General features: G+C 42.3%; 1 protein-coding gene and 1 long non-coding RNA gene across 8 annotated transcripts in view; one reads left to right on the plus strand and one right to left on the minus strand.

Annotated features, from left to right (window-relative positions):
- Positions 1-21,374, minus strand: part of ATP2B3 (ATPase plasma membrane Ca2+ transporting 3) — a 129,005-nt gene that overhangs the window by 45,139 nt on the left and 62,492 nt on the right. For 5 of the 7 annotated variants that reach the window (XM_039361337.1, XM_039361338.1, XM_039361340.1 and 2 more), the window contains 5 exons: positions 15,273-15,398; positions 11,955-12,080; positions 5,228-5,269; positions 2,278-2,442; positions 706-920 (listed from right to left, as the gene is read on the minus strand). In XM_039361337.1, coding sequence (XP_039217271.1) covers positions 706-920; positions 2,278-2,442; positions 5,228-5,269; positions 11,955-12,080; positions 15,273-15,398 — 674 coding nt within the window. The remainder of the gene's footprint in view (positions 1-705; positions 921-2,277; positions 2,443-5,227; positions 5,270-11,954; positions 12,081-15,272; positions 15,399-21,374) is intronic. The other 2 variants (XM_039361339.1, XM_039361341.1) reach the window with 1 other exon arrangement.
- The window catches only part of LOC120316120, a 41,387-nt gene continuing 31,013 nt past the window's right edge, over positions 11,001-21,374 (plus strand). The window contains exons 1-2 of the long non-coding RNA XR_005558870.1: positions 11,001-11,153; positions 11,991-12,161. This is a non-coding gene — a long non-coding RNA (uncharacterized LOC120316120). The remainder of the gene's footprint in view (positions 11,154-11,990; positions 12,162-21,374) is intronic.

The following is a 21,374-nucleotide window of genomic DNA, read 5'->3' on the forward strand; positions in this document are numbered from 1 at the left end:
TTAGACCAGTGGTGGCGAACCTATGGCACGCATGCCAGAGGGCGCACTCAGAGCCCTCTCTGTGGGCACGCGCACTATGCCCCGGAGATGGTAACCATCCCTCTTCAACCAGCCGCCTGCTAACTCACTGAGGTCCCACGTGGCCAGATGCATACCAGCACCCATGCACTCGCTGGCCTCTGTGTGCGGGGCTCGATGATGTCAGGCAGCAACTGCCCCAGCCTCTACCTTGCCTTGCCCTGCGACAATGGTACCCCCGTCCTGCCTCACCTTGCCTCACCTCACTCCGCAGGACGAGCCTCCTGCCCACTGTTCCACCAGCCAGAGACCCCCAGGATCTCCCCCAACCCTGCCCAGCCCCCACAAGCGTCCCTCCCCAGGAGCAACATTGAGCTGGCCATGCCTACCCTGACCACACCCACCCATCTGCCATGACCACTGTAGACACACCCACCCAGCGGTCCACATCCACCCGGCACCCGGCGATACATAAGTGGGTTTTGGGCTGCAGTTTGGATACTCGGTCTCTAAAAGGTTTGCCATCACTGTCTTAGACTTTCCTGTTAGGTTAACTTGCATCAGAGCTTCAAAGGGGGATGGCCATCAGAGAGCATTTATGAGAGTAGATGACACAAGAGCATAGCCAAGGGTCCAGCCGTGTATTTTAGAGAAAACCAGTGAAGGCACTCGGGACATAACGCTCACCTTGACAGAGTAGGCTAAAGAGATAGTGACAGCCAGTGGCAAGCCTTCGGGCACAGCCACCACCAGGACGGTGACCCCGATAATAAAGAACTTGACAAAGTATTGCACGTAAACAGGAGTGCACTCAGCCAGCCACGTCTTTCCATCAATAACAAAGGTTTGAATGATGAAATACAGGACGAGGATAATGACTGTGATAGCTGACATCACCAGCCCTAGCAGGATTGGAGGAAATTAAAAAAGAAAGAAAGAAAGAAAAGAGACAGTGAGATGTGACAGCAAGACCTGAATCTGTGAAATCACACACCCTGCAAATAAGCTTGCAACTTGAGAACATTTTGTATTAAAAGCCAGAATGTGAGAAGAAAAGTCCCCAAAGGGCTTCTTGGCACAAGGCTCGGTCAAGTCCACAAATTTTCATTGTTAAAATGCGAACTGATGGGACTTGTTGCTATCTAAACAGCCTTCTCCAGGCTGATGGCCTCGGAATTATATCTCTTTTCAGCAACATATGTCTCTAGAATAGGAATGAAACCTGTTAAAGAAGTTCAATCTTTAGAACCATCGATTGAGGGAGGCTAGTCAAGGAAACAAAGCAAGTATGTAGAGAAAAGAGGAGCAATCTCACCCCCTTTCTACTCTATTTGTAATGTGATCCTAAGGGAGTACTAGAGGTTCATGGTAACATTATAATAATGTGTCTGTTTCCATCCCATAGAGATGGGAAATTCAGCTTCTCGGCAGCATCTGCTCGGCCCATCGGCAAGGTTGATTCCACCAAAAGAGCAGGTTTTAAGGGGATTTTCCTCCCCTCCCTACTATAGGGAGCAGACCTATTTAAGAACAGGTGCCTTTTAATACCATAAATAATGGGAAACTGGGTACAGGGCCTTTGGGCCAGTTTAATCGGCAGAAAATGATCGACCAAACACTATGAATTTATACACTCCATCTTCCTGAGTGCAAAGACTTAGCTTTAATAAATAGTTTATTAATTGATTAGTCTTACAGTGGTATCAAGTAAAATAAAATAGGATAAAATAATAAAAAATAGATTAAATACAGTAATAAAACAGATACACGGTAAATACAAAGAATCAGCATTCAGATAAATACATCCTCTTTACACGATACCCTGATTTGTTTGATATTACAGCTTCTTAGCTAAGCGGCCTTAACTATAACTTAGCAGTTCTGTCTTTCATAAGGACTAAGGCATGGCTGAGTCTTCGTGTACTGTATGCTTCTCTCGAAAGGCAGAGAGAAGAATGAATTAGGCTTCCCATGACCCCGAGTATGGTTTCAATGTCAGGGTTAGTTCATTAACCCTCTAAAACTGTTAAAACCGAATTAGAACATTGACAAAGAGTAACAATGGATAAATAATTAATATGGAATCAATGAAAAGACAAATCCTTGCCTGATTCATACATACTGCATAGCTGGTCTTCTCCCAGCCAAGGATATTATTCATTCATTTATTAGCAGTGGTGCATCCAAGCTCACTTCCCTTTCCAAAGAGAAGTGTCCACCATTGCTACAATGCAGCTGCCCACCTCACTGTCCTCTTACCTGCTTTCCCAATTTGAACAGCCAGTTTGGTGAGCTTCCCCTGCAAGACAGATTTCTCTTTTTTGGGCACACTGGTCTTCTTCTTCTCCCGCTCTTCCATCTCACCACCCTCGGCACTTTTCAGGGGCTGCATCTCCATGGCAACTGCCCCATCCTGTTTTTTGGCTGCAGAGAGAAAGGAACAAATATGGTTTCGCCAGAATTGCTGACTCTTTATTATAATTCTGCTACTATGCTTGCCCTTTTGTTTGTGTCTGTGCGTTTTACTTTTCTTGATCCAGTTGTTTATAAATAACATCCAGTTGTTTATAAATAACATCCTGGTATGTTACAAAAAATAAAATAAAATAAAATAAGGCAGATATTTCCTAGTTATTGATCTCCATAAAAAACTTCTTCATTGCCTGTAACTGAATGTATGTTTTGTACGAAACCACTATGATGTTCAGTTTTGGGTTAGCAAGATACGTAAAACTAGACATACTGGTAGCAGTTTATAAACCATGGTTTATGGTTTAAAGTGAAATGTGAATCCAACCAATTGTAGCTCAGTGAACAAAGTACTTTTTTTAAACTTAGGACTTAGCAAGAGGTTTGAACTCAGTCTTCTATTAAAGGCATAAAAGCAAGGCCATAATAAATTGCTGTTCTTTTTGCAATTTTGCAACTGTTGCCATAATCAAAATGGATATATTGGGTAAAGCAGAATTTGTCCAATGTTAGGGCTGCAGTGGTTTTTCAAAATTACTTTTTACTGCAAGTTGCATGATTCATTCCTGGATTTTTATAAAGTGTGTTCCCAGGCAACATCATAGATCATTATAATAGTCCTGTTTTTTTTTCTGAATGTAGCAACTTGTTTAAGGGAAATGATGTTATTGTAAAATATATTTTGATTGCTAATATTAAGAGTGACCTGGATTTATACATTACCAATGAGTTATGACTTTATTTGGTTTTGACTTATCATAACCTGTGGACTAAATCACCATGGCTTATTTAACCATCAGTAATTAAACCACTGCTCTTCCTCTATTTCACCTACATCCATGCACACATCAATTATCTAAACAAAAGTGCCATTCTTCCCATGTCTATGGAGATTCTCAGTCATCCAGGTCATGGTTGTCCCAAAGGTACTTTTCCAAGGCAACTGGACTTTTTTTTTTATTTTTCCTTGAAGACATTTCACTTCTCTTCCAAGAAGCTTCTTCAGTTCTGATTTCATTTCAGAAATGAAATGTCTTCAAGAGAAAACAAAGACAGTCCAGTTGCCTCTTGAAAAAACACCTTTGGGACATCATTCCCATACATTCTTTTCATGGAAATTCTTCCAATGTATATAGAACACATCTTTATAACCAACTTAGCTTGTTTTAACTGCAATGATTTCCCCAGTGAGCTCTAAAAATGTGAGTTCCAGAGAGAGAAAAAGAGATTTTCAACAAACATTAGGACCTGTTATAGAAAAGTCATTCAGCTTATTTTCATGATAGGTCCAGAAATTTTGCAACTCAGATGGGACATACTGTTCTCTGATTCATTCAATGCATACTGAACCTAGAGAAATACAATATACAATATATATTGAAGAAGACACTCATCTCTTTTAAGGCTGAATAGCCATTACTTTCCGATGCTTTAACAGAAGTTTTACTAACACTGTCTTTTGCACAAGATGCTTATTTTTCCAAATAGGCATATTGCATTTTATTCTTCCTTGGAAAGAAGCTCTTTTGACAGGTCTACTGCCAAAAAGGTTCAATGTTCAAAAAGTTCAACATTCAGTTCAAAGTCCAGCAAATATAATATAGTATAGCATCTAGTATAGCATCTTAATAACATACTGTATATCTTGTTTTACTTTTCTGCTGATATTACAGAGAAGGTTGGTTAATCAAAGCAACTCTGATATTGTCTGGTAGATGGAGCCAGATTTCTTTTAGCTTGGAAATGAAGAGAAAATAGAATCTGACTAAAACATTTGCATGCCTCTAGTTCTAGGTTGTAAACTGGTAGAAAATCCAGGATTAAGTGAGGTTCCTTATTAAACTGTGTATGTTAGATGAAGTGGGGATATGGGCATCCAGATGTTGAAATCCAGCCTTTATCAGCTATGGTGAGCATGACCAGTGGCTGAAAAGAATAGGATGCATTGAGGTCTTATCTACTAATCTAACCTAAGTGCATTATCCAATATCAGTTTCCACTTCAAAAACTCAACATCCACCATGTTTCTTTTTCTTTTTTAAATTTCTATGCTTTGTTTAACCAGAAGTGTTTTATTTAAATCTGAAGACTAAATTCACAGTCAATCAAATATCAATTGCTACTATACCCTAGAATCCTAGGGTTCAACAGCACCTCTAAAGATGTAATTCAAACACCTGAGGTTAACTATATATTATGACTCTAAATACAGTTAGTTTGGTGTATTTTGATTGGTCCTAGTACCGGATGATTGACATCTTCCTGGAAGAGCTAAAAGACAGGTCCAAATGACACATATTTATTCCTACAATTCCTAGGAAATGAACTGAACTTGATAGCATTTAATTAACTAATGTGTTGTAGAGGTTCTCTGAGTTTCATTTTTCATGTGCAGACTTTTATAATCCATCTAGCTAACATCTTCAGGGCTATAATCTTGAAGAAATAGAGTTTGTTGGGGAATAGATAGATACTTAATAGGCCATGAAACATTTGCAAAATAAAAAATAGGAAATATAAACAAAATAAATAAATAGACAAATATCTTGACCTCAGATCATCAAGTTTAGTCTTGTTACTATTGGAAAAAATCTTACAAAGAATGCATTGGAACTTATGGTATAACTAAAAAAATATTGAGATAGACTATCAAGCTCTGGAGAATGTTATGTCTTTCTGATATCGCTGGCATCTCCAACTAAATCTAGGCACTCAGGAGATACGATGGGGAAACATTTACCTTTGTTTTGATTATTCTCCACTGCCCCATCCTGCTGCTTCCCTACAACAGAAAAAGGGAACGACAAACACAGGACACTTGAGAACAGACAACACAGCACCAGTACAACATGCACACATGCACACACGCGTGCGCGCGCGTGCACAGACACAAACACACATACATACTATGGAGAGCCTAGATCATGATAAAGCTCCTCCCACTATGCCCTGTAGGATATGATCAGTCTTTTCCAATCTGATCCCTACCAATTATACTGGTTTGTAGCTTCCATTATTGTAACACAACAGCCAATGGCTGGTTGGATATGACAGGGGTTGTAGTCCCACATTTGGAGAACACATGGCCGAGGATCATTAGTGCAGGCGCAAGCAACATATAGCTATAACTAGAAGAAATGAGCCTAATCTGGTGGTTTTAATCTACCGCTATATTGGATTGAACTATATCTATTGAAAAGAATGGGGATAGTTTTAGGTTCCTGTAAAAAAAAGAAAAAGGGTGGAATCTCGACTGATTTCAAGGATAAGATACTCAAACAGGATAAGTGAAAACATAGTATAGGATCTGCAAAACTGGGAGAAATGTAAATATAGCAATGAACATAGAGAGATCTATTGGTGTTTAAAGTGGAATGTACTAAAAAAAAAAAAGAAACAGCTTTTCTACCAAAGAACATTCTCCTTAAAGAAACTAAGCCAAGCAAGATTGTCCCAGCATGACTTTTAAAAAGATGATAAAAATCTTCTTCATAAATCACAACTGACCATGTGATGATTCTGCTTGATGCTGGTAGTGACAGCATCACTTCTTGTAGATGCTTCAGGCAAAATATCTGATTGTCTCCATCTCTCTGCCTTGTTACTTCTCACTCTCTTGTTTGACCTCTTTTTGCCCAGAACAAGAGAAGGCCTGGTCTCCTCATCCTTAATGCACTTATTGGCTTCCTGTTCTAAGGTACCAGATGTCCCACTTTCTAGAAGATAGGTGTTTATTGGGATGGACCCTGTCCTAGAAAAGCTGTCCAGCCTGAGTTTATTTTGACAGGCTAAAAAAGAAGAATGAACACATTTCTTGAAGTTCTTCATCAACTGTTAGAATGAGAGATATATTATACATTTATTTTCCTTTCATCCAGAAGAAGTGAAACTCTTTCTCTTTTTTAGTGTTATGTAAGCAGCACCTGTAATTTATTGTATCCTCCTGATGATGGTTAGGATTAAAACTCAGGGAAGACTATAAAAACAACCTGTAGAATGAGCAGATAAGTCCAGATAATTTCTAAGAGGAACAGCAGGAGCTTGGCTGAGTCCAAAATGGATTATTATGGTTGTCCACAGAGCCGGCTAGACACTTAGATTGGATTTGATATTTTCCTCCACCTATTGCCTATTATTATTATCTGTTCACAATAATGTAAAGTCACAGCTGCCAGTTCTCTAGCTGGTATTGGCCTTCATATGTAACAGGTTCTTCCCAAGAACCCAGAATGTTGTAATGTATCAGCATAGTCTATGTGTGAATCTAAACAGTGTGGCCTTTTACTATTGAAAGATGAAAATGTCAACGTGCCGATTTCCTAAGTGCCATCCAAATTTTTTTGGGAATGGACACAGTGTGCCAATAACCACTGGCCCATTATGGCTGGTTTATGTCATAATCTTTCAATTTTGATTTTCAGGTCTTGATACTTAGTGATCTTCTCCAATTCTTTGCCTTCTGTTCTATATTTCCTGGTGTTGCCAGATCAATTATCCACTTTCTTCTTTTCAACCACAATTATACTAAAATTTATCAGCTGCCCAACTGTAGTGGCATGCATGTCACTGTTATAGACTTAACTGAAATATGTGATGCCTGATGAATGCATTCCTTTCTATGTAGAGGAGCCATCATTAAAGAACATGCAAGAATGAAAGAACATGCACAAATTTCCATCAGGGATGGAATGTTTTGCTTGCAATTATGTTTTCAGGAAGTAACAAGGAGTGTTTCTTTCAGCTCCTGCTTGTCATCTCCCTGGAATACTGTGAGACTAGACTGAGATATGAACCAATAAGTTTCTTCTTTTGTTCTTGTGGATGTTCATAACTGGCTTGTGCAGATGATTATGCATTCTTTGGATACTCAGAGATATAGCAGTGCACACATATCTCCTATACTCTCTGTGCTGGTAACTTTTGATCTGGCCTTGAGAAGGGAATCAGTGAAAGAAGGAATCCAGCACAGAGAGGATGCTGGTATGTATGGAAAGGGAAGGCACAACAGAGGCCAAAATTAGTGGGGCTCAGGGAAGACAGAAGCAACATTAATATGACAACTGGAGTGGCAGCTATTGTGAGGGGGCAGGCCTGGCCATGGAATGTTGTATTGTGGGGCAATACAACATTCCCTACTTTGTGTCAAGGTACCTTCCTGCCTGAACAGTATAGGCATCTGCAAGTATTAAAGGAGATTCACTGATCAGTTCTTCCAACAAATGGCACAGGTGCTGATATATTCTCCCCAGTGGCCCTGGTATTCTCCCTTCAAGCTGCTGCTGCTGATGTTATCCATTCAGTCACATCCAACTCTTGGCAATTCTATGGGCCAGGTCTCCACATCTTCTGATCTAGCACTACTTCTTTGAGACAGTTCTGTGCTCTGGCTTGTGTCAGCTTTGATGGTATCCAGCCAGCAAGGTCTGGTTTTCTTTTACCATTATCTCTTCCAAACGTAATTGCTTTCTCCAGTGAATTTCCCCATGTGACATGGACAAAATAAGTGAGGCACAGTTTTGTACTTTTGTCTTCCAGTGACGTGTCTGGGGTTATGTGCTCTAGTACTTGCTTGTTGGTCATCTTTGCCATGTAAGGAATACACAGGAGCCTTCTCCAGCACCACAGCTCAAATGAATCGATTTTCTTCCTGTCTTTCTTTTTTTTAAGGTCCAACTTTCACAACCATAGGTAGCTATGGGGGACACATTAGAGTGGACTAACCTACATTTTGTGGCCAGGCTGATGTCCTTGCTTTTCCATAATCGGCTCATGTACAGTATGTTATTGCTGAATGACCCAGTGCAAACCAACGTTTTATTTCTGGGCTGCATTTACTGCTTTGAATGATCTGCAATTCTAGGAAAATGAATTTTTCCATGCATTCTATCTCTTCACTGTTAATTTTTATTTTGATGTTTCCATTCCTTGCAGAGGTCATGAGGTGGGTCTTTTTGATGTTCAGAAATAGACCAAAATTCTCACTTTCTTTTTTTATTTTCTTGATCAGATGTTTCTGAGATGACAGAGGTATCATCCTTTGAGTTGAACCAACACAAAATACTAAAGAACTACGTTTATTTGAAGAAGGAGGAAAGAGGAGGAGAGGGGGGGAAGGGGGTGGTGGGGAGGAGGAGGAAGAAGAGGAGGAGAAGCAGAAGGTGGAGAAGAAGAAGAAGAAGAAGAAGAAGAAGAAGAAGAAGAAGAAGAAGAAGAAGAAGAAGAAGAAGAAGAAGAAGAAGAAGAAGAAGAAGAAGAAGAAGAAGAAGAAGAAGAAGAAGAAGAAGAAAGAAGAAGAAGAAGAAGAAGAAGAAGAAGAAGAAGAAGAAGAAGAAGAAGAAGAAGAAGAAGAAGAAGAAGAAGAAGAAGAAGAAGAAGAAGAAGAAGTTTTTTTTATTGAGATATGCATGGTGTGTAGAAAAATTAAAAAAACTGTGGAGGGAGATGGGAGATAATAGGAAAAAGAGACAAGATATTGGTAAAGACATTTGCTTAGATTGTTGAGCCAGAACCAATCAGTTAGGATAATTGCTGATTTCTACTTAGTTTTCTCTGATGAGTTGTTAATAGATAATTTGTAGGCTATAGTGTAAGGAGAATGACCACAGACAATGACTAAATTGATGGCCAACTTCAGCTAACAACTGCTAAAAACTCTGCTGGCTTAGGAATGACCTTAACCAGAAGCTGGGTGGGAAGGTGCTATCCTGCCAATTCTCATGGATTTCTTAGCAACTTTTGATACCAAATCTGAGTTTGATGGGGTTTTGTTTTAAAGTACTTGTGATCTTTCTTGCCCAGAATGGTCTTGGGAGAAAATGTCCCTACCATATTGTTCACAAATATATGAAACTGCTGGGGAGTTTTGAAGTGGGTGTCAACAGTGTGCTGATGATCTCCAACTCTACTTTTGCTTAAGATTATGCTATCATAAATAATTTCCCTACTCCTTCAAAAATGCAGAGAAAAACAGGAGTCAGGTTTCTGCTCTACCAGATACATGATATCTTAGTTTCAACATCAGAGCCCTCCAAGACAAACAGCCAAGATGTCAGTCTTCAGTCCACATTTATTAACATATTAGTGAAACAATGGATAATTATTCTGGCACTAAACACTCATCATGGCTGATGTTAATGATAGATGATATTGCGTCATTTTGGATGCAGTCACTTAGCACTTGAATTAATGCATTATGCTAATTATTAATGCATTATGACAGTGGGACAATTTACCATTGTATTTAAATTCTGTGATGGGTACCTAAAGGGAAAGTGTACATAGGAAAGGATTCACAAATGATTTCACGTCCAGATTCTGACCAGAGTTATGTCTGCTAACTTATAAATAACTAACTAGAGTAAAGTCACTACAGTATTACATGCATCTTCTGACAATGACCTGGCAATAGGGAATGTTAGGAAGACATGCAGGTAGGAAAATGATAAAATAGGAAGCCAACTTATTATGGAGAGAGATGGTTAAATAAGTATTGTGAGTTTTATTGGGTGAGGAAGATTGCTTGACAGTGATTGGCTAACATAGTTTTTGACTGAGATATTGGCAATGCTTCAGCCAGTAGAAGTTTTAGAAATTTTAGATTGACATAAAGTAGAAGTTTTAGATTGACATAAATGTAGAAGTTTTAGATTGACATAAATGGCTTTTTGTCAAAAAATAAAAACTAAAAATATGGAAGTGTTGTAGAAACCACCAGGTTACCCAACTCACAGACAACAACTCTGAGAGGCTTACAACATTAAAAACTCACAATATAAAACCCCCAAACTTCCTATGAGATAAGTGAATAACAAAATAAAGTAATTATTTAAGATGCCATTTATTTAAAATCCCTTTGCTACGAAGAATTCGGTACTACTATCCCCTTAGCTCAATTGTTCTTTGAATAGGGGTTAATTGTATTGTAGTAGATTTTTTAGGGCCAGCATTAAATCAATACAATTTTGAACATAATTAACAAGCTAACACAGATTTAAGTTGCTTATTATTCAGATGGAATAAAAAAGGGAATTTAGGGAGAATGGGACACTTTTCTCTTGCACCAGTTTTTTTTTCTTTGAACATCAGCTATTTATTTTACACTGATAGGGAAAGAAGCTGCAGCAGTTTTTCTAATTTCTTAGAGAGTTAACATGGTTAATAAGTCTTGCTATATGGAAGCAACAACAATGAAGCAAATACCAAAGCTTTGAGTTGTGCCCAGTTCCTTGCTGAGGCAGATTCCAAAAATGATGAACCATAATTCAGCAAGCTGAGTCAAACTTCAGCACTATTCATCCAAGCGTACTGACTCAAATGTTATTGCACAAGTAGTGCCCTTTCAGTGTTCTCCCAACTGCGTGGGAGTCACTTTTTTGTATATTGCTGGGAGAATATTTCAAATAAACTGATCACATGGGTGAATGGCTTGCCCGAGCAATGCCTATGACTGGTTGAGTTGGATTCTTTATACCTTCTCCCAATTGCATAGGGAGAAGAAGAGGACAAATCAAGGGTCAGAATGCAGTGCAGGGACTTCCCTGGCAAGTAAGGAGAAGAAAGGCTTGTGAAGCCAAGGAAGGAAGGAATGGTGAGAGCAGAAAAGATGAATGGATTCCTAACACTGAATGAGACATCTTTGGAAAAGAACGGGATCCAATTAAAAGAAGGTAAAGTAGAGTGAGATGATAAAACAGCGTTACCAAAACGGCCTTTTCTCAACCTAGTGCCTTTGAAACTATAGCTACAAAAATGTCCAGCCAGGATTCTCTTGAGAATTTCAGAATTATAGTATTGATCGTAGGGAATATTGTGCTGGGAAAATAGTTATATGGAAAAGTCCTACTGAGCAAGCATTGAGCAATGGTTCCAGAATATTTATTCTATCTCAGTTCTTAGATAATTCAGAACAGTGTTTTTCAACCTTGACAGCTTTAAGGTGCATGGACATGCTGACCAGGGAATTGGGGAATTGAGGTCCAAACATCTTAAAATGGCCAAGATTGAGAAGTACTGCTCCAGAGTATGACCAATCTACTCTGTGCAAACATCTCCCATAAACATCTCTTCCAACTCTAGCAAACTCTACCTAAAATGTAGACTACCCAACTGAAGTAGCCCAGACAGCGCTATTTGGGAATGATGGTTAGGCTGGGGAGTAAAATGGTTACCAAAAGGTTCAGAAGGGATCTCAGTGGCACATCAATAGCCTTGGTAGATAACAAAGGGAAGCAAGCAATGCTCAAGAAGAAAGGTTCATCTTTGTGCCAGTTATGCAGAAACTATAGATACCTTCTGCAAATGTTGGATGTTTTTGAAGATGTTTTATGTGGAACAGCTCTGAAATGCATCTTGATGCCCTAGCTTCAGCCAACAAGAGAGCTGATGTGAGCATGAAGACTGGCATGCAGAACAATGGATCCAGAGGTACACCAGGGAAGTGCTTACCTGGACCAGAGAGCAAACCTTACCTTTTTTCTCTTTCTTTTCCTCCTCTTCCCCGCCAGCACCCAGCACAGTAAAGATGATCCCAGTCTGTGAGTTGACTCCAACAGCAGTGATAACCATCCGCCCAGAGCCTTCCATGACGTGGGTGCCTAAATCAAAAGAAAAGTCAGAGGAATACTAAGTGGAATGTTAGGAACCCAAGAAATAGACCTTCTGGGTTCATTTACAAGGTGAGCTACCCTGGAAAAGGTACAGAGTTATTTGACATCTACTGATGGCATGATTTGCAAAACGATCGCAGAAGGTTCTCATAGGACTGTGCAGTACTTGGGACCTGAAGGGAAAAAAAAATATGTTTGGAACCCCTGTCATAACTCTTAAAAGCAGATGAGAATTTTTTCCAGAATTTGTTTGTTTATTTATTTCTATCCTTTATTATTTGTTGCCTTTATTATTTTTACAAATGGCTCCAGGCAGCAAACATATCCAATACTTCTTCCCCCCTCCCCCAACAATAACCCTGTGAAGTGAGTTGGGCTGAGAGAGTGACTGGCCCAAAGCCATGCCTGAAGGAGGACTAGAACTCACAGTGTCCTAGTTTCTAGCCTGGTGCTTTAACCAGGCTAGACCGAACTGAATTGCTTGGCTGCAGCAACACATTGGGAAAAGAGACATTTGGATGAAGGAATTACTGATGGGTGCTCACCAGAACTAACATGCTGCAGTTGATAGATCTCAACATTCTAGCAAATGACAGTAATTACACAACAGTGTTGATTTTGCAAATCTGAACTCTGCTGCTGTAAGCCACTGGTTGTCAGCCTGGGTCTTAAAGAGATCTATGCTTCCTCCTGAAGAGTTAACCATAATGTAAGACTAATTCCTCTCAAAAAAAACCCACAACAACAACATTGGAACTTTCTACGAGATCTGCTGCCCCAGGGAACTACTGGATGACTCTTTAAGTTATTTAGGAGACCTGGTGGCGCAGTGGTTAGAATGCAGTATTGTGGACTAACTCTGCCCACTGCCAGGAGTTTGATTGTGACCAGCTAAAGGTTGGTTCAACCTTCCATCCTTCCGAGGTCAGTAAAATAAGGACCTGGGTTGTTGGGGGGCAGTATGGTAACTCTGTAAACTGCTTAGAGAGTACTGCAAGGCACTGTGGAGCGGCATATAAGTCTAGTGCTTTTGCTATTGCTATTGAGTACATCGTTTCGGTTTGAGAGGTATGTCAAAGAAACTTGAGAGGCCTGGCTAGCATTCTATGACTGGTTTCAGATAAATCACTAGGGGGGCTAAAATCAAGTTAGGAGTTTTGTATTTCAGTATCTTGAAAGATCTTAGCAGTTGCTCAATCATATCATTTGAAACAGGCCATCACATTAAGCCACAGCAATTACACATTGTTAGGCTGCCATTTAGGATTTAGTGTATCTGAACCAGATTTGCCCCATTAGATCACGCCCTGAGATCATCTTGACCATATAAAGAAGCACACTGCTGTTTAGTGTAGATATTACTAATTAAGGCTCAGCCCCCAAAGTGATAAAATAGCGGTAAAGCACTTCCCAAAATATAGGGAATGCCTTAGCACCAGAATGATGTACTCCTTTTTGAAAACAAAGGAATATAGCTTGTGGGCAACATCTGAAATCCATTGAGTTTTATCTCCGTACAGCTCATCTATCTCATGTGGTCCCTGCTTCTTTGGAGCTGACTCAGTCCTTGGATTGTTCCTTAGCAAGTAATGAAAGCCCTTTGACACTTTCTCCAGAGCTGAGAGATTCGATATGAAGATGTACATCTTGGCTTAGCTTAAATTTTTCTTGTGGCATCTTGCTTTTAAAAGCTCCATATTTCTAATCAGTGCCAGTAACTTGTACAGTATAATTCATGCCAGTGATTCATCCAAATGTGATCTGGCTGTGAGCAGAAAACAAAAGATTAATGGGCTTTTGGCTGTTCCATGCCTGTGGGGTGTGGGACCTTTTGTGGCTTAGAAAAACACCAACCTTTGGGTTTTTGTGGGGAAAAAAGGACTTGGAATTGGAAGATGTAAGGCCAAGAGATTGTACCTTTTCTGCTGCTATATTATTTGAACTCTCTGCAGAGCCCAAATGCAGGTGCTACAGATATATTTAACTCTTAGAAGAGCCTCACAGGGCCCAGAAGCCTCTGAAGAATTTGGTACCCAGTGTGAAAAATAGAAATGAGCGTCATTCCACCATTCCCGTGTTCCTATTAAGCTTAAGCCTCAATAGGCTTCCCTCACTTTGTGCCAAGCTTGATGTTCCCTGAAAACTTCTCATAAAAATGAATTTGCAGAAAGCAAGATACTGTCCCCCTGGGGAAAAAAGGCTGTGTGGGACATGATGCCAAATTCTATAACTGAAATGCATCAACAAATGTGCTCATAAAGTTTTAGAGGGCGGAAAGGGTGTTTCGAGGGAAAATGTTCAAGCAGTTTCAGTGGGAAAAACCTTGGCATATTTCCAGACCTTTGGAACAAATTTATGCTGGCGCAAATCGCATCTTGGACAAAAATGATAAATCACATAATAGCACATGTGCAGAAAGCAAGAGAAACCTGTAGGTCCCGACATCCTTTACATGCTATAAGAGGTCCTAGGAGAGATAGACAGGAGTTACTTACAGAAAGGAATAGATATATTTTCTTCACCTTATTTTTACATATAGAGTAGTAGATTTGATATATATTAATATGGTTATATTATTATGTTGCTACTTAGTTTTGAAGTAGTCTCATACTTAACCTTTGTTAAAAAGAAAGATTAACTGTAATGGTTTTTGAAGACATACATATTGTGACTTTGAATTGGTTTTAACTCTTGACAAGTCCTTGTAGTTCTCTTGGCAAGGATTTTCGGGAATGGTTTGCCATTGCAAACTTCCTAGGGCTAGAGAGTCTCTAGCTTCCTAGAGAGTCTCTAGCCCAAAGTCACCCAGAGGACTTTGTGCCTAAGGCAAGACTAGAACTCCCAACTTCTAGCCCAGTGCCTTACCTGCCAAATCTTACTGTCTCAGGTGACTATTTTAAGCCAGAGTTGTAGTGGAATATATAGATGACCTTGGGGAAAGAGAAGAGATGCTGCTTAGGAAACAATCGGATAAGAGCGGTAGGAGCCCACAGTTGCATAACGTCAGAGAAAGAAACTTAGGAAAGACTTGCCCTAGTTAAACGTGGAGGTGGATACTTTGTGTCTTTAGACTTGTAAGGTTCTGTTAAAGTTAATGTAGCTTTACTCTAAGGTAGAATTAGTTCATCTTGTCATGTTTTTTGTCTGGTTGATCTAGGAAGACTGTCAGATGTCCCTCACCTGATAGCAACATGGGATCTTTGTCCCCTGATTTGCGAACATGATCTGACTCTCCCGTCAAGGAGCTCTCATCTATCTTGAGATCATTCCCCTGAATAAGCACTCCGTCGGCAGGAAGCAGGTCACCTAGGAGGGAAGAGAAAGAGGTTAAGCAATTAATTCTGTCAACAAATACTGGGGGCCTATAATCTTATGCCCTTTTTATCTACAATGGATGTCACATAGAGCTACCCATTTTGCTTCCTTAATTACTAAAAGAGGAATAAGCTTGCTTGCTATTTGATAAACAGTGATACACAGTGCTTCTTAGTGCTTCCAAAACTTCAGTGGGAATTTTTTTTTTAAAAAAAAAGATATGCATGTTTGCAATAATGATATTTCTGGAATTAAGTGTAAAGTAGTACAACAAAATAGATGCGAAGACAGCAGTGCACACATATTTGCCACTGCCATTTTATTGGAAGTAAACAGGGGAAAGAACACTTTATCTAAATCCTGGATGGATGGGCAAAATAGTGTAGATTTCTATTGTGTAGGTTGTTTGAAATGATCACAGAACAGAGTTCTGTGGTCAATTCATTGCATTCCTTGAGAAACAAGAAATGAAAGAGCAGTGGCATAATGAGGGGGAAAAAAGCTTTTGTCTAGACATAGTCTTAGATAATCTTAAATTTTCATCCCTGATGACCGCTCATAAGCTTTGAGACTGTGCATCTTTGCATTATGGTACAATTGTAAAAGAAGCTTGTATAAAGTTGAACCACCAGCCCTCTCTGGGGCATCATGGAGGGGGCGTTGTCTTACCTGAACAACTTTTCTCAGCATGAGGAATGTAGAATCCATGAATGGGTTTTAGAAGTCCTCTAGCCCAATTAGACCAATCAATCAAAGTTGCCACGCCCCTGCAGGACTGGACCATGCCCCAGTTTCAAAAAGGGTGAAGCCAATGATTGTGTGACATGTTGGCTCCCAGACTGCTGACACTGACCTGACTTCGGAATTGAAAGGGAGAGGGTGGATTCTACATTCCTCATGCTGAGAAAAGGTGTTCAGGTAAGACAATGCCCCTTCTTCAGCATGGAAGGAATGTAGAATCCATGAATGGGACATACCAAAGCCTATGTGACCCCATGGGTGGGCCGCAGGCTGGTCAAGTGTTGGTGTTGAATTGTACCACCTGTTGTAAGACCCGGCGGCCGAAAGAAGCATCTGCAGAAGCAATTTGTCGAGCTTGTAGTAACGGATGAAGGGTGAAGGCAATGACCACGTCACTGCCCTACAGATGTCAACTATGGAAGCCTGAGTTTGCCACGCAGCCGATGTGGAAGCATTGCATGTGGAATGTGCCGTTATACTGCTTGGAACTGGCAAGGAGCAAACCTGGTATGATTCTGCAATGCAGGCCTTAATCCACCAGGCAATAGTAGACAAAAAGTGCCTCAGATTTACAAAAAGGTGCAGTCCTCTTAAGGTAATAACGCAGTGCCCTGCGCACGTCCAGGGAATGCCACTGCTGCTCCAGGATGTGTGACGGGTTGGGACAAAAGTCCGGTAACACGATCTCCTGTGTCCGATGAAACAATGTGTTTACCTTGGGGATGAACAAAGGGTCCAACCCCAGTACCACCTGTCATGGTGGAAGGTGCACAAGTCTTCCCTAACAGAAAGAGCTGCCAGTTCTGAAACACGCCTTGCTGATGTGATTGCCACCAAGAAGGCCACCTTATGAAACAAGAGACGAAGAGTACAAGATCTGATGGGTTCAAAGAGGGATCCTACAATAGCCTGTAGAATCTGGGGCAACTTCCAAGTGGGGTAATGATGGACTACAGGAGGCTTGCTATTTGTAACCCCCTTGATAAAGGATCGCACCCTTGGGTTTTGAGACAACAGTGCAGAATTGGCACATGTGAAAACTGTGGAGAGAGCCACCACTTGCCTGCAGATAGTACTGGGTGCTAGGCCCATATCCACTCCCTCCAAGAGATACTCCAGTATCCTCGGGATAGTGACAGAAGAGATGGACAAGCCATTGTAATCACACCAGTGCAGAAGTTTCTCCAAGTGGCATCGTAGATCCTATTTGTTGCCGGCTGCCTAGAAGCATGAATCATTGATATCACTCTTGAGGAGTAAGATCCCCATGTCAGGAACTGGCGGTCAGATGCCAGACGGCTAATTGGAGCCACTGCGGGTCTGGGTGTTGTATGACCCCTTGCGTTAAAATTATTCGATCTGGAGGAATTCTCCATGGAGGAGCTACATCAAGGTTCACAAGATCCACGAACCATGGTCGCCTTGGCCAATGTGGGGCCACAAATAGCAGCTACCCTTGTTCCTGCAACAGTTTCCTGATGACAGCTGGAATCAGAGGAAAAGGTGGAAAGGCATACAGCAGTCCCTCTGGTCAAGGACTGCGGAGGGCATCTGCTTCTTCCGACCCCTGAGAGGGAAACCGAGAGAGAAACCGGGGAAGTTGGGCGTTCGCTGGGGAGGCGAATAGGTTGACCGTGGGTCGACCAAACCAATGTGTGATCTCCCAGAAGAGGCAGAGATGCAGATGCCACTCTGAATGATCTACTGTAGAGCAACTCAGGTAATCCACTTGTTGGTTCGCCTCCCCTGAGATATGCTCCACCTTCAGGGAAAGAAGATTCCGCTCCACCCATGATCCTAGTAGCCGGGCTTTGGACATCAGGGCCCGAGATTGAGTTCTGCCCTGCCTGTTTACATGGGCTTTTGCCGCCACGTTGTCCGTCAAGACCAACATGTGACAACCCGCAATCATTTTGCAAAAATGGCGAAGCGCCAGGTGTGTAGCTCTGAGCTCTAGCCAGTTGATGTTCTGTTTGAGGTCCCGGTGGGACCACTGACCCTGGGCGAATTGAAATTGGAGGTGTGCCCCCCATCTGGATAGGCTGGCATCCGTGGTCAAGGTTACTCGGACCGGTTCCCTGAAAAGGGATCCCTTGGACAGAGCCGGGGATAGCCACCAGAGAAGGGATGTGAGCGTCTGTGCTGGGACCCGTACCCTCTGGGGAAAGCAGGCTACGCCTCACCTCTGGTAGGGAAGCAGAAACCACTGGAGCTGTCTCGTATGGAATCTGGCCCAGGGCACTATGGCAATGCATGAAATCAGTTTCCCCAACAGCTTCGAGAGCAGGGCTAGGGTCACCTGTTTTTCCCTGCGCACCTTGAGGATCAGAGTCCGTATGCTGACTTGATGTTCCTGAGATAAGAAAACTTGGCACAGATTGGTATCTATTATTGAGCCTAAATGTAACAGTCGGTTGACTGGAGTCAAGTGGCTCTTTTGGAAGTTGATCAAAAACACATGATCCTGGAGCATCTTGATTGTTAGAGCCACGTCCGACTGAGCATTGAGTGCCGAGGACGACTGGATTAGAATGTCATCCAAGTAACACTGAATGCGGACCGGCACCAACCTGAGCTGTGCAGCTAGAACTGCCAGGACCTTGGTGAAGACCCTGGGGGCTGATGATAGGCCAAATGGCAGGGCCTTGTATTGGTAATGATGGTTGGAATACCTGAATCTGAGAAACTGTCGGTGATCCGGATGTATGGGAATATGAAGGTATGCTTCTGTAAGATCTATTGACATCAGGCAATCCCCCTGACGAATGCTAGCCAAGATGGAGTGAAGAGTCTGCATCTTGAACTTGTGATACATTAGGTACGAATTTAGAACCTTGAGATCAAGTATCGCTCTCCATCCCTCCAAGGCTTTCGGAACCATGAAGAGGATGGAGTAGAACCCCTGCCCCAATTGATCCAAAGGCACCTGCTCTATGGCCTCTATATTTAGTAGATGTTGAATGGCCTCTTTCATGAGACCCTGCTTTATGGGATTTCATGACAGGGGACACGCAATAAACCGCCGAGAATGTGTGTGTGAAGAACTCCAGGGATAGACCGTCTCTGATGGTGGTGAGAACCCAAGTGTCTGTGGTGGTGTCTTCTCATTTGTGGAAATAATAAACCAGTCTGCCGCCTATAGGAGGAGTCCGTTCCGAGTCATTTTGACCTATGGAAGGGACGACCTCCCCTACCACGAAAGGGCCATTTGTTCTGAAATTGTGGTTTGGGCCTGTCTCTGTAGCCGGACCAGTCTGAAGAATGATCCGACCCTGCTGGAAAAATCCGCTCCCCGAAGCCTGGTCCAAGCCTGCCCGAAAAGAGGGACGGCGGTTGTATGGATTAAAACGTCTGCCTGTTCTTTTGGAAAGATGAAAGAGTACTCTCTTCTTTTCTCTGTTTTCCACCAGGTAAGGAGTGACGGCCTCCCCAAAGAGACGCCCGCTCTTATACGGGGCAGCAGCCACCCTCCATTTATGCCTGATATTGGCATGCCAGTTCTTAAGCCAGAACAACCTACGTGCGGCAATGTTAGAGGGTATGGTATGGGCCGAGAACCTGGCCGACTGCAGAGACACGTCCACCATGTATTCTAGTGCTGCCTGTAATTTTGTGACATCCTGGTGCATTCTTAACTCGTCCGGGGAGATCCTGGACTGAAGTTCGTGAAGCCACAGCAGTGAAATCCTGGTGAAAAAGGAGTTTGATGTGGAACTCTTATCGCCCACGCCGAGGCCTGGTGTGTTCTATGGAAGGAAACCTCGAATTTTTTGTCCTCGGCCTTCAGAGCTTCAGACATATCCCCTGGGATCTTGGAGTCTGACAAAATGGGAGAAAGAGACTCGTCTACTCCTGGAACCTCCAATGCGTCATTGAGGGTAGAGACCGTATCTAAAAGTTTGCGGTCTATTCCCCCAAGAGCTGAGAAGGTGCCAGGGGATCCCCATTGATCCTGAACGGATTTCAAAAACATGGGAGGGCAAGGTATCTGCTGGTTCTTGGTGACTGGTTCCGAAAACAGCGGATCAGAACTCTGGCCAGAATCCTGATCGGATGCTTGGGCTCTCACCTGTTCGATCTTTCCAGTGGTGCAGGCCTTGCACAAGAGCAAAGGGAAAAAGGTAGGATTGAACATGCCGACCAAGGGAGTGGCATCCATGTGAGTGTCCTCATCATCTGACCACAGACCCTCTTCGAGGGCCTGTTCAGAATATTCAGATACTACGCTGCCACCCGAATACTGCAGCAAGGCCAGATCCAGGAACTCATAATCCCCAGCCCGTGCAGTCCCCGCGGATGGAGGAGGGTTTGACGGCCCTGGGACCAGTGGGGCCCTCGCTGAAGCCGCCATGGCTTGAGCAACTGCCTGCAAAATCATGGCCTGGAGCTGAAGAGTGAATGATGGTTGTTTCAGGGACCGGAGATCCGCCGCTGTAGGTGTGAATGACACAGATGGAACCTGGGACGGGCACATAAGGGAGAAGCTACCCAGGGCTCCACAAGTGACTGAGGGAGATATGTGTTCAGTTCCTGGTATCGGATCTTGAATCTGCACTCTGAGATCCTGTTCAAAGAGAGAAAAATCCTGGCCGAACCCCAGTGAAGAGCCCTGCTCTAAAGCTTGTTCAGAGGACCAAGCCCATGCAAAGGACGAAGGGTGTGGGCCCTCTGTGGATGTAAGAGGGGGAGAGGTTGAGGCTGGTGGGACCTCCACTGCACATTGTTGGGCCTTGGAAAATTGCCTTTCCAGTGCCCTGTGTCTGCTACCAGCCTGCTTTTCGGCCGTTTTAGAGGTCCGTTTAGTCTTGGCTTTGATCTTCGCAGCCGCTTCTTGGTTGGGCGACTTATGTTTCTTATTGCCACTGGAAGTGAAAGCCTGTGAAACGGTGTTATCCGCCATGGTGAATAAAAAACAGGAGTTTTCCAGCAGATCGCTGAAGCTATCCTGGTCTGCAGGAGATGAGGCTACGGCCCATCTAGGTGGTACAGGCCTACACGAGTCACATTGCACGATGGATTGCATGCGTCACCCAGGGAGTTGTCCTCTCCCTTTCCAATTGTTTACTGTCCTTGGTTATTTGTTATCATAAACAATTGATTTATTATTATTATTTTTATTATTATTATTTATTTATTTTAACGGGGGACCCTTGTGTCTCACTTAGTGGTGGCTAGGACAGCAATTGCCAGGCCACTAGATGCAGACAGCGGAACAGGCAAGGAAAG

The sequence above is a fragment of the Crotalus tigris genome, unplaced genomic scaffold (genome assembly GCF_016545835.1).
Source record: "Crotalus tigris isolate CLP2741 ecotype Arizona unplaced genomic scaffold, ASM1654583v1 scf7180000019254.217656, whole genome shotgun sequence".
NCBI lineage: Eukaryota > Metazoa > Chordata > Lepidosauria > Squamata > Viperidae > Crotalus > Crotalus tigris.